Source organism: Mchenga conophoros, linkage group LG20 (assembly GCF_057382185.1).
Source record: "Mchenga conophoros isolate Kocher_MC1m ecotype Shallow Benthic linkage group LG20, M_conophoros_male_GT1.1, whole genome shotgun sequence".
Lineage (NCBI taxonomy): Eukaryota > Metazoa > Chordata > Actinopteri > Cichliformes > Cichlidae > Mchenga > Mchenga conophoros.
The window spans coordinates 19,340,352-19,366,555 of NC_140545.1; the positions used below are offsets into that span (position 1 = coordinate 19,340,352).

The 26,204-nt window shown below is 38.6% G+C and overlaps 1 protein-coding gene and 1 pseudogene across 2 annotated transcripts in view; one reads left to right on the forward strand and one right to left on the reverse strand.

The window, feature by feature from the left end:
- Positions 1-201: 201 nt before the first annotated feature.
- On the forward strand, positions 202-8,402 carry LOC146550632 (PAN2-PAN3 deadenylation complex catalytic subunit PAN2-like; annotated as a pseudogene). The gene is made up of 22 exons (XR_014890167.1): positions 202-468; positions 562-731; positions 820-937; positions 1,059-1,136; positions 1,214-1,469; positions 1,611-1,899; positions 2,077-2,173; positions 2,300-2,410; positions 2,542-2,661; positions 2,755-2,883; positions 2,997-3,196; positions 3,322-3,476; positions 3,646-3,749; positions 3,846-3,944; positions 4,047-4,175; positions 4,423-4,560; positions 4,648-4,707; positions 4,798-5,046; positions 5,191-5,334; positions 5,433-5,604; positions 5,712-5,763; positions 6,115-8,402. The product of XR_014890167.1 is annotated as a PAN2-PAN3 deadenylation complex catalytic subunit PAN2-like (transcript).
- Positions 8,403-10,166: 1,764 nt separating this feature from the next.
- LOC146550633 (uncharacterized) overlaps positions 10,167-26,204 on the reverse strand; it is a 34,265-nt gene continuing 18,227 nt past the window's right edge. Inside the window, exons 14-25 of the mRNA XM_085259962.1 lie at positions 20,195-20,210; positions 20,030-20,142; positions 19,687-19,905; positions 18,724-18,927; positions 18,393-18,521; positions 18,121-18,299; positions 15,317-15,493; positions 13,843-15,216; positions 13,703-13,744; positions 11,628-11,678; positions 11,441-11,507; positions 10,167-11,207 (exon numbers count right to left, since the gene is read on the reverse strand). Of these exons, the coding sequence (XP_085116088.1) occupies positions 11,176-11,207; positions 11,441-11,507; positions 11,628-11,678; positions 13,703-13,744; positions 13,843-15,216; positions 15,317-15,493; positions 18,121-18,299; positions 18,393-18,521; positions 18,724-18,927; positions 19,687-19,905; positions 20,030-20,142; positions 20,195-20,210 (2,603 nt within the window). The 3' untranslated portion in view covers positions 10,167-11,175. The remainder of the gene's footprint in view (positions 11,208-11,440; positions 11,508-11,627; positions 11,679-13,702; positions 13,745-13,842; positions 15,217-15,316; positions 15,494-18,120; positions 18,300-18,392; positions 18,522-18,723; positions 18,928-19,686; positions 19,906-20,029; positions 20,143-20,194; positions 20,211-26,204) is intronic.

Consider the following 26,204-nt stretch of genomic DNA (forward strand, 5'->3'; position numbering starts at 1 on the left):
GTGGAGGTTAAATACGTGGCTCTATCCATCAGACTTTAGATCTGGACTCCAGTTTTCTGCATTTCAAGAGATTGGGATTAAACCTGCAAGTACTACTATTTACAGAAGTTCCAGTTCCTCTGCAGGCTGATTTAGCTGAAGAAGATTTTTGAAGCTCTCAGCACAAGATTAGGTGAATACTGGGCCAACCATCACAGGACTATGAACTCTCTTCACTGGACTCCTCACTGGTCTCCTCAGTGGACTCCTGGGGGACTGGAGCCCTCCATGAACTCATATCTGAATCCAAACCTCCACCAAGACGTGGGAGTGTACACACAGGAGCTGGCTGTGACCGTTCCTAAACCTGTGCACGTAAGGAAGGGGATTTTTTCTGAGCTGCACAGTAAAGTTTCAGAAGCTGGCATCCCCGTCACTGCAACACATTTTGACCTGCAGCGGGAAATGCTCTGGATGGGAAACTACACGGTAAGAGCCAAAATGATGCTTCAGCAGAGTTTGTTTCTTCTACATTCACCTTAAACGTTGCACTCTGTAATAATATTTGTGCCCTTCTCTTAGGGTCATGTAAAATCCTTCCTTGGACCTACGATGGCACACTACTCTTCTTTCCAAGTGCACGCAACTGATGCCATCAGACACATACAGAGTTTGGAAACAGGCGTGCTGTTCCTTTCTGAGTGCAACCTCAGATGTTACACTCGTGGAGGCCTCGTCATGTTTGATTATCGGTAAGTGTTACATTGACTGTTGATGAGCTGAAGCTGTGAAATTATTCTTTATGTTATTGAATTAATGGCCATTTTTGGTGCTTTGCAGGATGGAAGAAGGAGCTGATATGCACAGTCTCCTCATGACTGATAACATGCTGCTCATGGGGGGATTACAAAACTATGTGGTTGAAATTGACATGAACACACTTCAAGAAACTCAAAAAGTAAGACACCAGGCTTATGTTTATCAAAATCCACAACTATCTATGCTTACACCACTGGCACATCATACAACTGACTTCACAGCGAGTGTCTGACTGTCTGCTGTCTTGATTGTCCTTTCAGTTCACAGTGGAGGCACCTGGAGTGACAATAATGCGTCAGACCAATCGTTTCTTCGTCTTTGGGCATTCTTCTGGCAAAGTAAGTATCCCCTGATTGGATCAGTTTGATGAGGTTTGGTTTATATCTCTCTAACACTGACCCTCTGCTGATAACAGGTGACCCTTCGAGACTTGCGCACATTTAGGACACAAAAGTTTGACGCATTTCCTGGCGGCCTGTCAGACTTTGATGTTCATGGAAACCTTTTGGCTGTGAGTGGGTTCTCCAGCCGAGGGCTGAATGAACGTTTCCTGATGGTGTATGACCTCCGCATGATGCGAGCTGCAACCCCCCTTTGGGTGCATGTGGATCCATTCTTTGTGCGCTTCATTCCTACCTACACGTCACGGCTCGCAATCATCTCACAGACAGGTATGAAGCTGGCTTCAGGATTCTTTAGTCCAGTTTTCTGTAGCATAGTCTTACTATCTTTGGCCAATAAATGTGACATACAAAATCTTTGTGTGATTTGTGGCTTTGCTATAACTGCCTGCATTCTGTGTCTTTTTCCAGGTGAGTGTCAGTTCTGTGAGCCCACTGGCCTCGCCAACATGGCGGATATTTTCCACGTCAACACAAACGGCCACTTTCTCACAAGTTTTGAGGTCTCATCCAGCAAACAAGCCTTAGCCTTTGGAGATTCGGGGGGGTGTGTGCGTCTCTGGTCCGATACTCGGGACGTTATGTTTAACGTCTACTCCAGAGAGCCCTGCGTTGTGGATGCACAGCCTCAGCTGGCCTGGAATCATAACCTGCAGCCCTGCTCTCCCATCCCCACTGCCCAGGCTACACCCAGCTCAAGGTAACACAATCACTAACGAGACTGAAGAGTTTGCATTAGAGCGTTCATACATATTGTTTTCAGATTCAATAAAAGTTTGTAAGATAATGTCGAGTCTTCCCCAGTTGATATAAATGGTTAGAGTCTCACGTAGTTCCCATTAAAGGTTTCCATCTAAAACATGTTTCTTTTCAACAGGTGGGTTCCTGGGATGGACCCAGAAATCCCACAAACTATTGAAACTGTTGGCTTCAACAGTTATGTGGAAAATCCTTCTGCCTGCCCCTGTAACCAGGTATGTAAAAAACTTATTGCTCTTTTAAACTGTAATTTTTACAATATTGTAATAAATTTACAAAAAAAGTTAAACCCATCTCCACATGGTGTATTTTAAGTTTTTTTTCCTGTTTGTTGTTTGCAGGTCCCTGCAAATAAAGAAGGGTCACCTGGTTATTACAACCACATCCCTGAATCTCCAACAGAGAGTGATGAAGAGCCGCTCCTTCACATTGTTCCCGAAAAGTACAGAAAGGTTGGACTTGCTACGTTTCACCCTGGTGTTCATAGAGATACAGTTAATTTTAAGATGTAACAATTTCTAGAGTGTTGCTACAAGCTTTGATTTCCCAAACATGTGACGAAGATGTGTTTGTTGTGCTTCAGGTGACAATTAAATACTCTAAACGTGGACGGGAAGATTTTGACTTCAAACATTACAACAGGACGTTGTTTGCTGGCCTGGAGCCGCAGATTCCCAACGCCTACTGTAACTGCATGATCCAGGTAAGAAGCTGAAGATTCACAATGTGTACATTTAATTTTTAATATGAGACAATTTGTCAAATGTTCCATGGGTCTTTTATGTTTGCATCTTAGGTGTTATACTTCCTGGAGCCAGTTCGCTGCCTTGTTCAGAATCATTTGTGCCACAAGGAGTTTTGTTTGGCTTGTGAACTCGGCTTCCTCTTCCACATGTTGGATTTGTCACAAGGAGATCCATGTCAGGTAAGTTTCTTTCTTTCTTTGTTTTCAATCTGTTGGGGATTACAAGGCTCTTACTTTGAAATCTCATTTTGTTGTGACTGCCCAAAGTAACCTCTAATGTCTTCTTCCTTAAGGCCAGCAACTTCCTCAGAGCACTTCGAAACGTCCCTGAAGCCAAAGAGATGGGCCTGATCCTCTCAAACTATGAGGAGACGACAGGAACAGTCAAGCTAGGTCGCTTAATCCAGAGATGGAATCACTTCATCCTCTACCAGCTCTTCCAGGAGACACAGGAGCAGGAGGATCCACGGGCCTACAGGACGACCAGGAGCAGGTAAAACACATCGTTGTTGACCTGCATTCTTACTGGACACTGTCCCAGTCTTATCATTATGTTTGTTTATAAATGCAGAGTTTTCCTTCTGGTTTCTGAAACTGTGATTTGTGTTTGTGTTGCAGTTCTCTGGGCTCCTCTGGCGACTCTGTCATTAGAGAGCTGTTTTGTTCTGAAGTTGAGAACCGCAGCCCGTGTCTCTGTGGCATAGAAACAGTCTACTCCTCCCTCATGTTGCTGTTCAACATGCATTACCCTGACTCTCAAGGTGAGTCTGAGAGCACTGAGAGCATGGATATCTGTGACTGTGAATTACTCTGTCTTTGAAACTTGAACTATTAATGATTACATAATGGTTTGAATTAATTTAGTTTTTGAATGAGCAGAGGGAAATATCTGCTTGATTTGATGTATACACTGATATTCATTGTACTTTGACACTTCAGGAGAAAGAATAAAGGAGCACGACTTTGCTGAGATCCTGAAGAAAAGCATCTGCCTGCAGCAGAGATCTCACACATGGTGTGGAAACTGTGACAAGTATCAGCCCACAGTGAGTTACAGCTTTCATTCACTCATAATGACAATTCATTTATGGTTGATTGTTACCTGTTGTGCAGGGTAATCATTTCTTTGTGTTACACTGTAGGTGCAGACACGCAACATTCGATGTCTCCCAGATGTTTTGGTGATAAACTGTGAGGTGAACAGCAGCAAAGAGGCCGAATTCTGGAAGGTTCAGGCCGAGGTAAGCCACTGATTCACCGTGTTTAAATACAGTTAAAAGAAACAAAGAAACTGATTTATCTGTTCATTATTTACATGATTGCCCATGTTTCTGTTTTTATAGTACACCTTCAACAAATCCATGCAGAAGACAGATCAGGATCAGCGTCACGTGTGGATCCCCGCCACTCTCAAGATGTCCCTCAGCAAAAGTCAGAGACTGGAGATCAGCAGCTGGCCTGAGGGCGAGGAGGTGAGGACTTTAGATTTTCAGCTGATCTTTGCACTTGAAGAAATAATTGAGTAACTTTTCATCACCAAGTTAAAATTTCACTTCAAGATTAAAACCATATTTCCAGGAGCAATATTTTTAAAACATTATTACACTAATCTGTAGATATTGAACTATAGGTTGGTTTTAGTGTTTTTGTTTCTGTAACACATGAATTTTGTGAAATGAAAAAGTTTATCTTACAATTATTTGCACTTTCTGTTACTAGTTAAGTGCTGCTGAACAGGCGGAGGGAGCTTCTCTGTATGACTTGGTGGCCACAGTGCCGCACATCCTGGACGCTGGCGCGGGTGGTAATATGGTCGCACACATCAAAGTGGGTGAGACCTACCATCAAAGAAAAGAGGTGAGCGACGCTTAGATAAGAAAATTTGACATCTGCTGACTACAAAAAGTTTCATTTTTAACATTCAAAATGATTTTATTATTTCAGGGAGTCTCTCGCCAGCAGTGGTACCTCTTCAATGACTTCCTCATTGAGCCGATTGAGCAGGTAAGGATCCTAGATAAGATTCCTGCTTGTTTATTCATGCTAACTTTAATGTGTGCAGTCATTTAAAAATGTTTCTCCTTTTGTTTTCAGACTGAGGCTGCACAGTTTGATGTGAGCTGGAAAGTGCCAGCCATCCTGTGTTACGCCAAGAGAAACTACCACACCAAATACGACCTCTGCAGTGAGTGTCAGCACAATCAGTCTGAAGTCAAATCTGACTTATATCGGACTGAGAAGCAGAGCAAGACAGACGCCACTTTCATCCCACTCACAGTCAGTGAGATGCCGCAGGCTGGTGACCTGGTGGGGCTGGACGCTGAGTTTGTAAAGCTCAGTGAGGTAAGTCTGGCTATGATACCATCATTAATTATAATATAGGATCAAAAACAATTTTAAATATTCCTAATACATATTTTCAGTAGTTCAGCTAATCTGACTCAAGTATTTAAAACAAATTTGACCCCTGAATGTGTGCGTTTGCAGGAGGAAGCAGTGCTGCATAGCGACGGCACCAAATCGACCATCACGCCCAGTCAGATGTCTGTGGCCAGGATCACCTGTGTGAGGGGTCAGGGGCCCAACGAGGGGGTCCCCTTCATCGATGACTACATCTCCACTCAGGAGCAGGTGAGAAGCTGCAGAGAGAAAAGACCACGATGACCTGAAAGAATGAATATATAATGTTTCAAGGATCCACCCGCTAACTTGTCAATTTGTTCTTCCAGGTGGTCGACTATTTGACAAAATACTCTGGAATCGAACCTGGAGACCACAGTATCCTCTAAGCACGTGACCACGCTGAAGTCGACCTACCTGAAGCTACGCTTCCTCATCAATGCAGGAGTTCGCTTCGTCGGCCACGGCCTGCAGAATGACTTTCGTGTCATTAATTTAGTGGTACGTTATTTCATCTGTTATATATTTCAAATTAGTTCATATAGTTTAGAGATGTTTTTTTATAGATGTGCTTTGATTTTAATGTTTTTTATTTTCTGTTTCTTAAGGTTCCCAAAGATCAAGTTATCGACACGAAATTCCTTGCTTGGTATTTTCTTGGTAAGTTAGTAGAAATAAAAAAAACAAAAATCTAATCCAAATATGAGTCTGTAATCGAATTAAATCACATTATTACAGTGAGAGGGATTAGGATTTAAATATGTAAACTGGATAATCCGCTCATATTACTGTCAGTATTAAGTTAAGTATTCAGTATTAAGTCAGTATAGTTCATGATGTTTTAGTTGTCATCAAACTCATCTTGGAATTAAATCTGAACAACAAAGTATTTAGAGGCTTTTTTGAGTTCATGCACTAAAGCGTACGTGTTAATTCCTCATATCCACACTGTAATCTGAAGCTGAACACTTTCATTTTAATCATTCCTGACCTTTTTTTTCATGTCCACAGGCCTCAACATCCAGGGAGAAACCCACGACAGCACGGAGGACTCATGCACGGCCCTGAAGCTTTACAGGAAGTACCTGGAGCTGTATCAGGAAGGAGGGAATCATTACGTGACGAAGGTGCTCTACGAAGTCTACGACAAAGGCTTCCAGTTGAACTGGAAAGTCCCTGATTCGGACATGAGATAGTCCGTCTGAGTGGACTGAATGCACTCTCCTTCCATCCACGGGTGCTGCTGTGCTTCCCTCTGTGATAGGACTGTGAGCAACACCATGACCTGAAGATGCTCGGGCTGCTTATTTTGTATCATATTTTATAGTTATTTGCTTTGAGTCAGTGACTCAGTTGTTTTTTTCCATATCTAAATGCTTTTTATATCAGAGAGGTTTACAGGGGGGAAAGTGATCATTCAGAATATGAATTTGAACCTTTTTTTTTTCTTTAAAAGAAAAAAACAAAATTGTTGCATGTAAATGAAGTCATCTTGAGCACTGTGTTACAATCCAATGTTGTCAGTGTTTTGTTTAGGCGTGACTGTTATGTGTTTCCTGCTTTACTTTGAAGGTCTGTCTTATCTCAGTGTGTTCAGTTACGCTTCCTTGTCTCGTCAGTTCTGATTTGCCCCAGCTGTGTTTCCCTCCTGTTGTCCATTCCCTGATAGCTCCCTCTATGTATTTAAGCCCTATATTTCAGTTTGTCATTGTTGCTGTTGTGGGCAGCACGGTGGCACGGTGGTTAGCACTGTTGCCGCACAGCAAGAAGGTCCTGAGTTCAATTCCACCATCAGGCCGGGTCTTTCTGTGTGGAGTTTGCATGTTTTCCCTGTGTCTGCGTGGGTTCCCTCCGGGTACTCCGGTTTCCTCCCACCGTCCAAAGACTTGCAGTTTGTGGGGATAGGTTAATCGGATAATCCAAATTGCCACTAGGTGTGAATGGTTGTCTGTCCTTGTGTGTTAGCCTTGCGACAGACTGGCGACCTGTCCAGGGTGTACCCTGCCTCTCGCCCTATGACAGCTGGGATTGGCTCCAGCACCCCCCGCGACCCTGAAAAGGATAAGCGGTAGCGAATGGATGGATGGATTGTTGCGATCTCCCCCTGTGTTGTAAATAGTTTGTTGTAAATAGTTGTCGATACTTTGTCTTACTTGGTAGCTGTAGGGGTGAGAAGCCATTTTTCTTTGGGAACCTTTTCTCCTGTTTTTGGTTAGGGAGGCAGGTAAGACACCTGTAATTTTCGTTTGGGGTTTTCTGTGAAGGTAAGCCAGCTGCATTTCATTTCTAGAGTTTTTGTTTGTTGTTTTGGCCATGCTCACCCTGACGCCTGCTACCTTTTGGGACTTGATAAATTGACAGGCTGTTGTGAAATCCGTGGTAGCTGTTTTTTGTTGGTTCGTCTTCCTTGAGAGCAGGGAGTGTGGGGGCATTTCTCCTTATTTTTATTTTTCTTCTGTTGCACGCCAGTTTTCCCTGGGCTGGGGTGTAACAACTGTAAAATGTTTGTTGTTTGATACCAGGAAGTGGAGAATGTGCATGAATCCATGCAAATCTTGATTAAAACAGATTCCAACCACAATGAATTTAGTTTGTTTGTTTCACCAGCTTCTGTGAAATCTGTTGCACTGTTCATTTTACAGCTGGATTTTTATTTTTATTTTTTTAGGTTTCTCAGAATTCAGATCGATTTTTAATTTTTCAAAAGCTGTTATTTCTCTTCTATAAATGACACATGTAACATTTTTGGGGGAAAAAAATGTCCTCAATATTTCACCTCGAGCTCTTTAAAAAGCCCTAACTGGTAAGGACTGTGCTTCAAGTGCAGCATTTACAGCCACCACCTTTGAAAAGTAGTAACTATACTTTAATAGATGTGTTTAATTTAACCCTGTCAAGGCAGGCGTTGCAGATTTGCAACAAGTAAAAGCTAAACAACCTGATTACCCCACATACATATTTTATGAGTTTTTTTTTTCCCCCTCAGAAGTACCACTGGAGGTATTCTTTTGTACATTAGCAACAAAAACTTAATTTGAGCCTGAGAGGGTTAATAAATCTTTAAGTCACATTTGAACGATTTTTTGATATAATGGTGCCCTCTGCTGGATGATCTGCATACTCTTACCGTTTCCACACAGTTGTTTTTAAAGGTTTATGTCATTATTTTCATTGGTTTTTTTTTTGGCTTGTTTTGTTTTGGGAACCATAAAATTTTTCGAGCTCCTTGTCTGGTCTTACAACAACTCTACAAGTAAAACCAAACATACAGTTAGTAATGATCCAGGAGATATGTTAAATCTACACAACACAATGGATTTCGATGTTCCACGAAAGAATTTGTAAATCTACACAGTATAGTAATCCTGTTCAGCTGGATATGAGGAGGTCAGGGATGAATGTGTTGTGTAGTCTCAATAATGTTAAAGCAATAGTGTGATCACAAAACTGATAACTGGGAGGCTTAAAAACGAGCTCTCAGAAATATTGTAACATCGAGTAAGTAAATGCATGTATTTGGAAACATATACTTCTAAAAATACTTTTATTGCACCATGTTCATTCACTCATGAGCTGCTGTAACATGAATCAAATGGCTGAATTTCCAACTCAGCATGCAGTCAAGTTCTATAGTCTTGCTAATGACCTACTAGGTGTGTTACGCGTCGGGAGTGAGAACGGGTTGTGCAACAGGGACACATGGAAAAGTTGCAGGACGGCGGCCCTCGAGGACTGGAGTTTGAGACCCCTGCCGTATGGTGTTCATGCAGTTATCTACCCCACAGTGACAGCATGTCTGACTGCCTGTTCAGCATATGTAAAAATATATGATGAGTTTAAGCATGTGATGACAAACATGGTGTTTGTCATCACATGTCACATACATCTGGATGATCATTTGGAATAAACAAGAAACTAAAAACGTGTTGCTTCATCTTTTACCGTTATTATCATTATTATTATTATTGATCTTATTTTACATTTTTCATTGTTAGGCATTAGGTTTATTTTTTTTTCCTTCCAACTTCTTTTCCTCTTCCATGTTACTGTGTCAGCTTGTCAGCATCTATTTGGGGTTGGGAGCGGAACAGAAAGTAAGGAAATCCAAAGTGCCATTTAAACCAGGAGAGGTTCTTTTTCAGAAGAAGGGATTAATTCAAAAGAAATGAATTTACACAGGTGTTGTCGAGTTTGGCGGGCCACTCAAGCGGCCCTACTACGCACAAAAGAGAACAACAAACGCATCGCAGATCGGCACCGGACCCGTTCCCTGTGCAACTGTGACTGAGCAAGAAGAGTGGTGGAGAAAAGAGGAGCTGTTTGTGTGTGGAAACCCCCTCCCCTGGACTCCGGCCCCTTTCACTCCTGGACCCTGGAACCCTGGCCCTTTCCCCCAAACACCTTTGTATATATATTGCACTGTGGCAGATCACTGTAAATAAATTCACTCTTGTTCGAAAGGAGTTTGTGTTCTGCGCTTGAGTCTGTCCCTCTACTCCTCTTCAGTTCGCCTCAACATAAGCTCATCATATTCTATGATTTACTCTCAGGTGTTTGACGAGGTTAATGGTGCTGTCACAACACCTCACTGTCTTGCCACATGTATCGCAAACCGCGTCTTAGCTGTTTGTGGAGGTAAAATACATCCACACATGACTCCGTTTATGCTCAGCCATTGCTGTGAGTGTGCATGCCAGAGGCTGCTACACATTTATCCAGCCGTATTTCACAAATGACAAAGGCGTAAGAGGAAGTAGTTCCTTCCAATTTAGACGATCCGAATGATATAGTTTATTTCCACTGTTCCTGTTAATGAAACACTACAAATTTACCCCAAAGTACTAAAATATCGATATTTTAATATGAGAATCGATTCTAGAACATAAATTACTGGTATCGGAAGAATCGATATTTCAATATCGATCCGCACACCACTATTAGGAACTTCGTCTGTGTGTCATTCCAATTCAGGTTTTTATTATTTTATTTTATTTTATTTATTTATTTATTTATTTATTTATTTATTTATTTATTTATTTATTTATTTATTTGTTTTAGGAATTTGGATTTTAGGATACTTCAAACAAATCTGCAAGATTAACAGGGTGTGTGAAGCTGGAGTTTGACACAAGATTGGTATTTTTAAAAGATTTAAATCACCAAATTCTGAATAAAAGTTTAACAAATTCAGGACATAATTAGTAATAGAAAGTAATAGAAAGCTAGTTGTATACATTATTAATCAGGATCAAAATTAAGGCATGTCAAAGCTATCCAAAAACATACCACATTAAATGCACAAAAGGCGCACAGAAAGCATACTTAGTTAATCTTTGAGTAGCCAGTAAAGATTATGAAGGTGCTAATTAGAATAACAGTTATCTGTTCTGCAAAGAAAAAAATAAATATGGGTAAAATTAACATGAGTATGAGAAATTTCAGCATTAAGATCTACCTAATGTGCAACAGTTCCCTGACATCTGTTTCATCTTTACAACACATGGCTACTTCACAAAATGCACAAAATAAAAGATTACCAGAAATTATTGAATTACAAATGAATGAAATTGTTACAGCTCAATTAACAGTTTTCATGTGGATCTTTGTGGGACTGTGTGCCATGATACATACTGACACAGAATGAAACGGCAAGATTTTGAGTAGATGTCCCCAACACAAAAACGTTTTTTTAAACAAAGGTAGATTGTATTTCTGTGTATATTGCGAGTACAATGTTTTACTTATGTTTACATCAGACATCAAATCTACTCACTCTTTAGAATATAAGAACACTCAACTCTTTTCTTTAAAAACATCTATAGATTGATAAAAATCTATTAGTATAACTACAAATCTATGCTCTGTGCTGTGTTGATAATCATGCATGCAAATCAAAATCAAAGATGAAAACGATGACATAATTTTTTTTAAAAGTTTGATTACAATTCCAAAATTTATTATGCCATTCAAAAATATTTTGGTGATCACACATATTTTTCTTTATTTGTTTTCCTTAAAAACCAAGCCAAATTCTTCTGGGATTAAATATTATATAAGCTATTAATAATGTTGTCATGTTGTCATGGATGTCATGTTGTAGCCATCTAAAAAAAACAGAGCAGTATAGTTAATCTGTGGCAAAAAATAATACACAGTAGACACTGAAGTAAGAAGTAAAATAATTGTATGAATAAATAAAATTAAAAAAATTAATTTGTGTTAATGTGCAACCCATCCAATTGTTTTCTGTGTTGGACTGCCTGATTAAGGTACAAGCACACCTAACAACACACAGCTTTTCCTGCATCTTTATGTTAATTTTTTAATTGTTATTTACCTCTTCCACGTCTCCAGTTCCTTAAAAATCGAAGTCCACTTGACGATGAGTTTCCAGCACTTGTGCTCTAAAATACAATACAAAAAACAAATCATGCAATATTTGAAAAAACAAAACAAAACAAAAAACAAGTTGGCTGAGATCCAAAAATAAGGAAAGAAAAAAGGAACACGAAAACTGTTCTTACCCCTGTCCCACTTCTGGACGGTCGTGCATATGATGATATTGCTGACCGCACCTGGTAAGTGAAATCTCAAATGTTACACTACAATGGAAGTTGCACAAGTTAGCTGTAAAAGTAAATTAATTCATGATGCCCAGCCAAACACTAAAAGGAATCTTTTTGTAAGTCTATGGTGATGTTTATCTTGCTTTTTTGTGTGCTTGTGTGGGATACGAACACATACATATAACTGTTATTTATTGAAGTGTGGGCCCACCTGCTGTTTGCTACTTTCACCATCAAGTCTGAATTAGTCATTTATATGGATTTACAGAGAAACCATGAAATGGCACTAAAAGGCAGAAGTTTGACTTGACAAGAGGATTTTAGTGTAGTATTATTAGTGTGAATGCTTGAAAAGCATTCACAGTATTGTTCTTCTAATCTTTATTCTTATATTTTATTATCTATTCCGTACGTTTTTTGAAAGCCTACTCCTTCAAAACCGTTCAACTTAGAAAAACCATTCAAACACCATTAGATTCCTATTCTTTTGGACATGATTGCTTGTATTTTTCTCATTTTTAACATTTATATTTTTAATTTTATTCAACTTTATTCAACAAAAATTTCCCATGTATTTCAATGGGGAGACCCTTCAAATTCTCATTCAACTTACTCATTTTTAAACTCTTACTACTTCCACATACATTGACATAGAGCCACCATTCAAACTTTAAAACGAAGACAAGACATTCAACTATTCAACTTGTATTTATCTTTTCAATATCTATTATACTTTTTCTTCAGTTCCAGTTTAAGTTTCATGATGTTTTTTCACCCGTTTCAGAGTTTATAATGGGTGTGTATGGGACGGAATGTTGGGGCTAGAGTGAGGCAGCTCAACTGCTAGAGTGAGAGGAGCAAAAAAATTAATCTTAAAATCTTTTTTAAAACTGCTGCTGTGTCCGCAGCGTTTGCTCTACAGGTATGATTTTACCCTCAAAACGTAGCCATCGCTGTCCTCTTTCTTCCAATGTGTTTACTATTGTACTAGGTGTTATGGTTCTTTCATAAATGTCACCAATGCACAGCCTCCTCCCTCCAACTCTTCCATAGACTCTAATGTTAAAATGGCTCAGAAGGTTCGTTTGAAAATCAGAAGAGCATGGTGTCTTTCCACTGTCACCACGTCCATATAATAAGCTCCACAGGCATGAAAACTGAGAATTAGGTAGACTAGACATTGCTGTCGCTCACGGTGAAAGAATTTTGTCAATACGACTTTTACTTTTCATTTGGGAGCGATTTGTTTCGGCCTGACTTTTCTGTTCATTTTAAGCAGCAAAAGTGAGGCGCATGTCTGTGTACGTGTGTATGGAGCCATTGGGTGCGGTCACTATAGCAACCAGGCTCACACCTGCCTGCTTAACGAGCTCTGCCTGCCACTGTACCAAGATTCATCTTAAGCACTTCTCTTTCAACTGCTGCTGTGTCCACAGTGTTACAGCCATCATTTTACCCTCAAATTGTCCCCATTATTGTTCTCTTTCCAACACCGTATCTTTCAAAGCTCAGGCATTTAAACTTTTTAAACTGTGTGGATCAAAGTGGAGGGATCACATTTGAGTCATTCAGTGATTCAAAGAATATGACCTTTTAATATTCATTCAGATGTTTTCTGACTCTAAATGTTCTTTTCTCATTTCTTAGGGTTTTCTAATTTACATTTAAAACATTTTCAGTTTTTTTCCAACTCCTCCTTCTGTGTAACCTTCAGCTTTTAGCAGTTCAGCACCTTTGTTTTCAGGTTAAATTCGGTTTTTTTTGTTGTTGTTTTTTAATCTCATTCAATATTTTTAACTCAAAATTCAGCAATTAATTCATTTCAGTGCATACATTCAGATTCAAGCATTCACACTGCAGTTTCTTCAGAAAATGCACTTTCTAGTTACAATTCATATTCCTTTGTCAGTAAAGGTTTGTAGACATTAAGCACTTTGTTGGTTAAACCAAATTATATCATTTAACATTAATTTAAAGTAATTCAACAATAAGCACTTATTCATTAACTTGACTTAAAATTGAGCTGTACATACCTTACCATCCAGCAGTGTTCCAAACACCAAAATAAAGAAGCCCTTTTTTAAAAGACAGAGTAATGTCCGTTATCAAGGATTCAGTGATTAAAGATTCTGCTATTATGGTATAAAAAGGTAAAAAGTTTATTACTTCTTACCTGTAGCGAATTGAAGAGTGCGAATGCAATATTGATTCCTATGTCTCTTGGATGCACCAGAAGTCCAGCTCCCAAACCCCAAGTTATTCCAAAAAATGGTGTAAGCACAGCCAAGCTCTTGACAATAACCAGTAAAACGCTCTTTTCACCTGCTTGTGCAGCAGTTGTTCCAACCCTTCTCCTTATAATTTTGTACAAAACCACAACCAGGATAATGAGATTTATCAGCACTATTGAAAGTGCAGGAATCACAAACGCCAGTAGAGCTTTGGACTCATCCCAGTTGAGCCAGCAGATTACATTTTCTCTGATATATTTGTTGTCTGGTGCAGTTGCAGCTATAGTTACTGTTGCTATGATTAGAGGAGCTCCGTAGCCTAGAGAAAATCCAATGGCCAGCATAGATGCTTTAGACAAACCCCCACCAAAGACATTAGTTGTACGGTAGAGCAGCAACAAAGCTGAGGCAAACATCCAGAAGAACAGAGCTAGGTAGAACAAATGGATAAAAAAGGTAGTTGCAGTGCATGCTGAGTGGTTTTTATGATTTGCATCTGAAATGGCTGCTCCAATTATAAACCAAATATCTGCAATCAGGAGGGACACAGCAATGTTAACTATGGAAACATGACGCAGGTAAGAGGTTTCATTCGTTCTTATTTTTCTCCATATGAGGCCTTCAATGATGAGACATATGACCAAGGAACCCATGGAAATGCCAACTCCGATGTAGGTTATATAGTCCAAAATTGGGCTAATTGGACTGTTTGGTGACATCAGGATAGAGAATGAGGTCAGGTGGTTGCAGTTGCAGGTGACAGTTCCAGTTTCATTTGTATTTACCACTTCACAGCCCTCATCATCCCATCCTCCGAGACCATTAAGGAGACTGAAGTTCCAGAAGACACATTTTGGATCTCTCAGTGTATCATTTAAAATATCAAATGTCAAAGAGATATTATTGATTTGGCCACTGGACTGAACAAGTACAACCCTGCCACCGATGACCTTAATCGATGAATTGTCTATTTCTCTTGCAGGGAGTACATTATTCAGCGAGGCAAATGTTATCACTGTGATTGACTTATTTTTACCCTCATTCTGTGGTATTTCTATCACCACTGAAGAATTAAAATCACCAATGATAGGGTTTGTGTATATAGTTCTGTTCAAGATGATAAAAGGCGTGTCAATACCAGAATTATTGAAACTGGCAAGGTGTTTTGTTATTATTTCAAGAGACTGCAATAATGATGAACTAACACCGTCAGGGTTAGAGATGCTATACGAGATACTTTCATTGTTTTTGTTCAGAAAGTTCCATGAGTCCCTTGCCTGATCTGTGGTGAGAACACCTGCAGTTATCAGGATATCCTACAGTAAAAAAAAAGTATTAGATTGAATAAACAAATACAAAATTAAAAAAAAGCATGTATTATTTAGAATACTCAAACTTCAGTAAACTAGCATGTACCTTCATTGAGTTTTCATTGATTGAGATATTGAATAATTCTATTCTGTTGGCTACATTTCTGAGGATTTGAACAACAGCATCAATATTTTTAGGTGAGTTAACCACTTGCTCAGAATTCCCATTAGTAACATTGCTGAGCTGTTGCAAAAATGCTGGCAGTGTAGTGGCAGTCAAGACCTGCAAGAGTTGAAGAGAAAAAGTATTTAGTTTCACAATTTAACTCAATGTTTAAGTTAGAATGACAAACTTGGGCTTCCTATTTACTAATTCCTATCTCAAAGGTTTTTGTTTGTAGAAATCCTCACAGAATCTGGCTTACGTTTACTACAGTCTTTTAACCTTAATCTGCCTGCAGTTATAAACCGAACAGTGAATACCGTGTAGTGATGCGCGAATCATGAATGAATCGTTCAATACTCGAGAATCACTTTACTGACTCATGAATCATGATTCACAAGCCCAACTGACTCACTGACTCATCCCTGTTGCTTTTAGCAGCAATGTATCTAGCTTATAATTAAAATTGTGGAGAAAAACACAACATCCAGTATCGTAACAAAAAAACTTCTGCTCTGAACTGGAAGAAAAAACCCTGAGTAGAAGCTCACATCAAGAAAATAGCTCCTCGGTTCACAGTAGCATCGCTCTGCCTAAGCGAATCACTTAGGACTCGCTCACCCCCTCCCTCCTGGCTCACAGCTTCTTCTTCTTCTTGGTTGGCAACCAATGTTAAGGCGCATTACCGCCCCCTGGCTCACAGCTCAGTGGACATTTAGATGAGAAAATATATATTTAACACATTTAAGGAAAATACTAATAAAATAAAATAAAATAAAATAAATGTTTATTAAGCAACTTTGATAGGAAATTGCTTAATTTTAGAAATGTTTTTGCTCTTTTTTGCTCTATAAAATTGTTGTTTTCTTTTAGAATCATTCATCTTAGCAGTAGGATTTACATGAAAAGGGAAACAAATTAAGTTTGATTGAAAATGTACATTTTTTGCACTCTCTGGTCAACTGACACAGTGAATCAAATGACTAAAAAACCGATTCACTTTGGTAAGTGACTCATTAAAACTCGATTCAGTAAAAAGAATCAAATTTACCATCGCTAATACCGTGTTTCATTTGTGCCTTCCATGTCTTCTGATCACAAATTGTAAATAGTGCTGTAGTGGCAAAACAAAGAAACACTACTTACTTACTTTGTGGTTATTTATTGAAAAAGTGTTTTTTTGTGCATACTTTATAAACTTAAACTACCTGCTTACTTTGTGGTTATTTATTTGACAAGTTTTATTTTTATTAAATGGGTGACAAGTTTATTTTGTATTAACAGTTTGTCTGTCATCACAAATTGTATTAACAGTTTGTCTGTCATCACAAATGGTATAAAACTGTAAAACATGTATTGCACAAAGTTAAAGGACTTGATAAGCATTGACTCATTGCAGCTTACTTTAATTTCTGTTGTGCGGGGTTTTTTGGTGCAGTGGTTATCCTTTTTTATCTTTTTTTTTCTTTTTAACTTTCTGAGGTTTGTACTATGAAGCAGAACTTTGTCTTATCCGGGTAACTTTGGGGTGAACCAGGGTTTTCTGTAGTGATGGGATTTCCGGCTCCTTTTAGAGAACCGGCTCTTTCAGCTCCCAAAACTCGAAAAGCACATACAAACTCCAAAGCACGTACAATTTAGGGGCATCTATTTGTACTTGTGGACAATATAAATTGGTTACTTTAAATTAGGGAATATTACATTTCCTACATTTTGTATTTGTATTTTACTTATTCTCAGACTATTAAACAACATCAAGGTTCCAGCTGAAAGAATAATAACTAAAACTGCGTTATGCAAATTTAAACATTTATTTAACTCTTTTTTTTCACCATTGGCACAGCACCTGCCCCAGCTCTGATGCTTTCGGAAGGAAGAGAAGACAAGCTTTATGGTGATATTTTAAGTATCATGTTAGCACAACGCATTCAGAAGGTACTGTTGTCTGAACACAGACAGAAAAATCAGCTTCTTCTAGATACTAGTTAACATGTGCAGTTCACATCACTGTAATGCTTTAACCATTTTGGGCTAGAGAGAGAATTCAAATGTTCCTTGAAAGAGGAGAATTATATCTCTAATTTTATAGCTGAAACTTAGTTAACTTAGTAGTTGTGATGTTTGACGTTAGGGCAATTGAATCCAAATAATGGAAAGAATCCCTGTATATATTTAACTTACTTTGTAGTACATAGAGCCCTGGAACTTGAAACTAACACTAGAAAACTAAAGTCAACTAAAACTCAAGTATGTTCACCAAGAAATAAAAACACCACTTAATCCTAAGACCATGATCGTTTTGCTGTCTAACAGGATACCATCCATTTGGAAACTGGTTGAAGGAGCTGTAATAATTTGAGAGGTGGATTCATCTTCCATTATAGCCCAGAATAGAATCAACAGGATTGTGTTGAGAACCATTTATATTTTACATTACATTACATGGTCATTTCCATCATCAGCAAAATTGAAATGTAGAGTAGAAAAAATTAGTCATTTAAGAGCCTATCTTACCATTTGATATAATCTAGTTTTGAAATTTATTGTCACAGTTGTCAATTAAAACACATAGCAAATTAACTTTAATTAAAAGAGTAACTTAAAGAGAGGTTTGTGTAATATTTTTGTGGCTTCACTTAGGTGAACTTTCTAAACTCTTTAAAATATGTAATATTGTGATTTATCTCTAAGGTACATTTTCCACAATACAAAGAACTAAAAAGAACATGGCAGTTTATATAAGTCACCTCAGATTGGTCAAGCAGCTCCTTAATGGGTTGCAGTATGCAGGTGTCTCGTATTTCAGTATATGTTGTGATGTTGCACAATGCACTCTTTTCTCCTTCCTCATTGTTTGCACAGGGTATTCTGGCTCTGGAGTCACTAACTGCCTTTCCAAATTCTTTATCATCACACATTTGAGGATCTAATAAAACAAAAACAAAAAAAAGACCTTATTAAATGTAGATAATTTTTAACCTGAATTTAATAAATTGCTTTATAATGTGTTAATACTCACTTCCTTTGTAAAACCTGAGTGTTATTGTTTCTTTGAATTCAGGATAGGTAGTTGATTGACAGGTAATTGTATCCTGCTCTTTGTCTGTACAGCTATCAGTTTTATATTGATAGGAAATGCTTTTTTTACCTTTGGATAAATCGCAGAAACAACAAAGTCAATATGAATAGCAATACAAGCTAAACATTCAGATCTGATGTAATATTAATCAGACTAGTTTTTAAAAAGTTTTGTCTCATATTAGTAAATAACGTAAGTATTGCAAGATGAGCAGAGAAATTATTTCCCAATAGCTGATTTGCATTTTGTTGATTCTTTGTTTCAGATTTACCGCTAATATTCACGTTTGTGAAATTAATATTGTAGTCATTGTTGACAGTGCAGCTTAGTGGCACATTTTGACCACTACAATTCAAAAATTTTTGAATTGGGTCCACTCTGATCAAGGGTTTCTCTTTGAGTGTGAAGGCTCCATTGGATCGTTGGCGATAAAATGATTCATCCTTTTCCCGTATGAGCCTGCATTCATAATTTCCTGGAATGAAAGTAAATTATTATATACATAAATAAAATAGTGTTGCCAAACAAAAAAAATAATATATGGGTTGACAGTGTCACTTATTTCTGTATTATACAGTTGTAATATGGCTGGTTCTCCTATGCAGATTCAGTGTTTCCTACAAAAAAGCAATAATGTAGCTGATAATGAGTTTTTGCTCCATTTTGTTTCAAGAATACCATTCTCTGTCTAGCAACATTTTATTTTACTGTTATATTATTAAGAGCTCAGCAACCACTTATTTCCAAATTTAAATAGGATTTCTAATATGAATTAGTTGACATCTGTGTTCACACAAGTACACATTTACACTGGCACTTGTAATTTGGTATTTCTTTCTCTTGAGAAAGGCTTGTGCAACAGCAATGGTTTAACTATTTAAATCAAATGATTTCAGTCCTTCTGCACTAATATTGATTGCTCCATTGCAGTAACAACGTTTTCCTTAACCCTCTGGGGTTGCAGCGACCCAGCGACTCCATTTCAACTTGGGTCAGAAGTGCGGACTTCAAACTATATACCAGATTTTAAATTGTGTCGATAGGCCACGTAAAAGAGTTATGATAAAAGATACATGTGATGTTTTTTTCTGAACCAAACAAGTTTTACCCTTAAGCCAATCAGAATGTTGTAATTGCACTTGCTGAATCACTAAAAAATGCTGAGACTGCACTCGCATTTTAAATGTATATGATTTGTGAATTTCCCCATGGAATGCAGTTGTTTGCTTCTTACCACTGTCAGCACGAATGAACTGTGACACAGATAAGACTGAGTGACTGTTGTTTTTTGAAATGGTATGTACTCCATCTGCAACTATGACATTGCCATCACGTCTCCACTCTGCTCTCCAGTCAGTACCAAAGAGATCCAATGGTGGATGGCCACATGTTACATTGACTTTATCCTCCCAAAATCCACTACCTTCAATTTTAAAATCCAGAAAACGTGGCTCTATAAAAATGAACATAAATATAAAAAAATGATTAAACAATCATCTGATCTCATGTGTTTTTTGATATGACATTAAACATATATGTAAAATTGAATAAAATCACAAATGTAGACAAGTGCTTACCATCTGATATCATAGAGTAGATTTTTGCTAGCTGGTCAAAAATTCCATTGTTTAGTGTTTGGATGACTGTAGTAGCAGCAGTGACATTATATTCAGCGATGGTGCTTCCACTACTATAATATGGAAAAGGATTGGAAACGCTAACATTTCTGGCATGTAATGTACATTTTCACTCTCACACCTACAGATAAGTCAATGATAGTTGAGTCATAGTTTTATATTTTCAGTCTACTAGCACTTGGAATCCAATCCCCTAAATAGCTTTGCACTATACTTAACTTAAAAAGAATTCTCCAAAAACCTCACATTTTTCTTCAATTTACGAGTTAGTAGTTTACCATTTGGTAAAATCAAGTTATTATTATTATTATTATTATTATTATTATTATTATTATTATTATGACCACAACATATTACTCAAATGACTGGAGAACTGGGCAGGTCTTTCAGGAACTGTACTAAACTGGTTCAAAACATACTTAGAAAACAGGAAATACTTTGTATCAATAGGTAACTTCACATCTGAGCAGACAAGTATCACATGTGGAGTTCCCCAAGGTTCCATCTTGGGACCCCTTCTGTTTAACATTTACATGCTCCCACTGGCACAGATTATAAAGAACAACAAAATAAACTACCACAGCTATGCAGATAACACACAAATATATATCACAATGTCGCCAGGAGACTGAGGCCCTGTACAGGCTCTTGGTAAATGCATTGAGGAAATTAATGACTGGTTGTGCCACAATTTTCTCCAGCTAAAGAAAAACAAAACTGAGGTAATAGTCTTTGGCGCCAAAGAAAAACGATTACAGGTCACCAGAGAACTTCAATCTATACACCTAAAAACCACAAACCAGGCGAGAAATTTGGGTGTAGTTATGGATGCAGACCTAAACTTAGAAAAACACATTAAGACAATAACAAAATCAGCTTACTATCACCTCAAGAATATTTCAAGGATAAAAGATCTGATGTCTCAACAGGACCTGGAAAAACTAGTCCATGCATTCATCTTTAGTAGGCTTGATTACTGTAACAGCATCTTTACAGGTCTACCTAAAAAATCCGTCAGACAGCTCATTCAGAACTCTGCTGCTCGAGTCCTCACTAAGACCAAAAAAGTGGACCACATCAGTCCAGCGCTGAGGTCTTTACACTGGCTGCCTGTCCGTCAGAGGATAGACTTTAAAGTTCTGATGCTGGCCTATAAAGCTCTGAATGGTTTAGGACCAAAATACATCAGTGACCTCCTGACCCAGTATGAACCTTCCAGATCCCTCAGGTCATCTGGATCTGGTCTTTTATCAGTTCCCAGAGTCAGAACCAGACACGGAGAAGCTGCATTCAGCTTTTATTCTCCTTATATCTGGAACAAACTCCCAGAAAGCCTCAGATCAGCTGAAACACTCAGTTTATTTAAATCCAGGTTGAAGACTCACCTATTCTCAGCTACATTTTAATAAAGCACCAAATCCACACTTTGATTGATTGATTGATTGATTGAATCTTTATTTTGAACATGTTGAAAAAGTATAAAAAAAATAGAATTAAAAGAGACAAATGAACAAAGCAAACAAAAGGAAAACGAGCAACCACAACTCCAAATAACGTCCATGTTCAAAAAGGAGCAGGAAGAAGCATAAGCTTATTTAATCCCACCCCTTTTCCACTATCTAGTATCAATAGACTACAGAAATACCTCCTTGCAATTACATTATATGTTATGTGTAATTTTTAATTTTTAAATATATACACATATATGTTTCTATCTATCCATACATACGTATTAGGGGTGCAACGATATTCGTATCGATATTGAACCGTTCGATACAGTGCTTTCGGTTCGGTACGCATATGTATCGAACAATAAAATTTTTTTCAATTTTTTTTTTTTTTGTGTCCCGTTTGGATCTATAGCCATCAGAATTGTTGTCTTGAGGCCAAGAAAGATGCCAAGAGGATTTATTTTAAGTGGATCATCATATTGGTCCATTTGATTGACCTTTATTATAATTATGAATTTATTTTATTTTCAGTTGCAAACGGGACAGACATGACTGTGGGATAGGACAGGGGGAAAGAATGAAAGAAAGAGGGGGAGAGAAAGAAAGAAAACCAAAGGGGAGAAAAAAAAAGAACAATACAAAATTTGTAATTTATTTTATCAACTTTCCTTCTGACGATGCTGTCTGTGTTGAGCACTCAGTGAATCTGCATTTGACTACTCCGCCTAGGCTCGAGAGTGCAGCCTAGGCGGAGTAGTCGAACGCAGATTCACTGAGCACTCAACACAGACAGCATCGTCAGAAGGAAGAGCGCAGGGCAAGCTAGCGAGACAGAAGTGGACCTCCCCACCCTCATTCAGATCTGGCGTTTGGAATTACTTTGGTTTTCATGTGACGTATGACCCTGAAGGTAAGCGAGTCATGGACTAAAGTAAAACAGTATGTTGGATGTGCCATGCAATGCTCAATTACATGGGTGGGAGCTAGTGTGTTAGCGCAGTTAGCTCGTTAACGTGTTGGCCGTCTAGCCCCTCTGTATAGGGTAGCTCGTTAACGGAGATTTGCCGTGTTGTGGCGTTAAGGTTATTTCAACGAGATTAACCTGAAAGCACTAGTGGGAACACAACGAATATGACTGCACATTTACACCGACATCATCCTAGTGCAAAGACAAAAACAACAAGCATGCATGCTACAAACTTTAGCCGAGTCATTTAGACAGCTGTTAGCACAGGATTCTCCTTATGGAGACCTGATATGTTTAATATGCTGCTGAGAATATAGCCCAGAAGAAGCGGATAGTATAGCTTTTATTTTGGAAAGAGACATTTCTCTGTAATAAACTCTCTTTTCCAAAGATGAGTGATTCCTCAATCAGATACAGGGCTCGCAATATCGCTAGCCCGATGTCCCGGGGCTATCTCTCCCCTGCCCGTCGGGCTATTGTAGGAAGGAAAAATATATGTCAATGCTTTTGCATTCTTTCAGAAATGTAGCTGGGTAATTATGTCATTGGGTGAGCCACTGTCAATATGTGACATATTGAAATCGTGTTTGAATTTGCGCTTGTTTTTTTGCTTTCACTTTGCAATCGCGCGAACTGTGTATAGAGAGCGACAGCACTGATCTGTGAGTGATGATAATTTGTGCACCAATTCCTCTGACATCGTCTTATTAATTGTTAGCTTACTATGCAAACATGACAAGTGAAATCTCCCGCAGCTTAAACATGTGAGAGGTTGATCGCGCAGAGAATCGCTGAGCTTATGTGAGTGCGGCAGGATATATATTTCACTACAATGACCTGGATGATTGAGAACCTTCACAGACAGATATATATTTTAGTTCTGCTGAGCCAAATAAGACAGGTCAGGGTGAAGAAGTGACAGCCAAAGAAAAGCTTACCACAAAACGGAGAAGTTATGACAAATCAGACTATAAGGCAAAAAGAAAGTGCAGCTTTATGGTTTCATGGACAAAAGAATTTCTGTGGCTGCAATATGACGAGCTAAAAAACAACACGCACAAGGGTTAGGGTTAAATTTAAAAACTGTACTTTTGTGTTAAAATATATATTTATAATTTTAATAAATGACAAATTAAAAAGGCATGAGCATTTTTTTTTGTATCGAAAAAATATCGAACCGTGACACCAAAGTATCGAACCGAACCGAACCGTGAATTTTGTGTATCGTTGCACCCCTAATACGTATATACACACATACGCACATATACACATTTTCAATAACCCCATTAACACCTCAAGGATACACAGCCTACAATTATATATATATATATATATATATATATATATATATATATATATATATAAGACAAGAAAGCTCCTTACCATGCATGGAGGGTTTCACCCCAAGTCCAGCACCCTGAGGCTGTACGCTAAGCGGAAGGAAGGGGGCCGGGGACTGGTGAGTGTCAGCACCACAGTCCAGGATGAGACAAGGAACATCCAAGAATACATTGGGAAGATGGCCCCAACTGACCGAGTGCTCAGTGAATACCTCAGGCAGCAGAAACCCAAGAAAGAGGAGGGAGACGAGGAACCATCATGGAAGGACAGGCCCCTGCACGGTATGTACCACCGGCAGATAGAGGAGGTGGCTGATATCCAGAAATCCTACCAGTGGCTGGACAAAGCTGGACTGAAAGACAGCACAGAGGCACTAATCATGGCAGCACAAGAACAAGCTCTGAGTACAAGATCCATAGAGGCTGGGGTCTATCACACCAGGCAAGACCCCAGGTGCAGGCTGTGTAAAGATGCCCCAGAGACAATCCAGCACATAACAGCAGGGTGCAAGATGCTAGCAGGCAAGGCATACATGGAACGCCATAACCAAGTGGCCGGCATAGTGTACAGGAACATCTGTGCCGAGTATAACCTAGAAGTCCCGAGGTCAAAATGGGAGATGTCCCCAAGGGTGGTGGAGAATGACCGAGCTAAGATCCTGTGGGACTTCCAGATACAGACGGACAAAATGGTGGTGGCTAACCACCCGGACATAGTGGTGGTAGACAAACAGAAGAAGACGGCCGTAGTGATCGATGTAGCGGTTCCGAATGACAGCAATATCAGGAAGAAGGAACACGAGAAGCTGGAGAAATACCAAGGGCTCAGAGAAGAGCTCGAGAGGATGTGGAGGGTGAAGGTAACGGTGGTCCCCGTGGTAATCGGAGCACTAGGTGCGGTGACTCCCAAGCTAGGCGAGTGGCTCCAGCAGATCCCGGGAAAAACATCGGAGATCTCTGTCCAGAAGAGTGCAGTCCTGGGAACAGCTAAGATACTGCGCAGGACCCTCAAGCTCCCAGGCCTCTGGTAGAGGACCCGAGCTTGAAGGATAAACCGCCCGCAGGGGCGTGCTGGGTGTTTTTTTATATACCCATACCAACAAACCCGTGCATGCGCACACACATGAAAATATTAGACAAGAACGCCCTATCAAATCTCTACCTTTTCCCTGTACCCTGTAAAAACCGTATCCTTAAACCGCTTTTTAAACTGCGCCATGCTTGGACATTGCTTCATATCTTTACTTAGTCTGTTCCACAGCTTCACTCCACACACAGAGATGCAAAAATTTTTTAATGTTGTACGGATACGAGGATGTTTTAAATTTAATTCCCCCCTCAAATTGTATCCCCGTTCCCTTTTAGAAAACATTTTTAGAATATTGTCAGGAAGCAGGTTATTTATTGCTTTATATATAATTTGTGCTGTGAGAAAATGAACCAGATCTGTGAATTTTAGAATTTTTGATTTTAAGAATAGTGGATTTGTATGATCTCTGTAACCAGTTTTATGGATTATCCTTATGGCCCTTTTTTGTAATATAAAGATTGATGATAGCGAACATTTGTAAGTATTGCCCCAAACCTCTGCACAGTAATTCAAATACGGTGCAATCAGGGAACAATAGAGAATGTGGAGTGATTTGTGGTCCAGAATGTGTTTTACTTTACTCAAGATTGAGACACTTCTTGAAATTTTGTTATGTATATGATTTATATGAGACTTCCAGTTTAATTTATCATCTATAATCACACCAAGAAACTTATGTTCAAGTACTCTTTCAATTTCCACACCATCTACATGAATCTGCACTTGTGCATTTCTAAGGGAATTCCCAAATAAGATAATTTTAGTTTTACTTAGATTTAGCGATAGTTTGTTCCTGTTAAACCATTTTTTAATTTTGCACATTTCTGAAGTAATTGTATCCAGCAGCTCCTTTAGATTCCCCCCAGAACAAAAAATAGTTGTGTCATCTGCAAATAATACAAATTTTAATATATCAGATGCCTTACAAATATCATTTATATAAATAATAAATAATTTTGGACCCAGTACAGAGCCTTGTGGAACACCACAAGCAATGTCCAAGCATGATGAGGAATGGACACCCAGCTTCACAAATTGTTTCCGGTCACTTAAATAATTTTTCACCCATTGCAGTACAACCCCCCTAATCCCATACCGTTCCAGTTTATTAATTAATATGTCATGATTGATTGTGTCGAATGCTTTCTTGAGATCCAGAAATACTCCAGCTGCATACTGTTTCTGATCTATAGCATTCGTAATCTCCTCAATTGATTCGATTAATGCCAGAGATGTTGATCTTTTTGATCTGAATCCATATTGACTG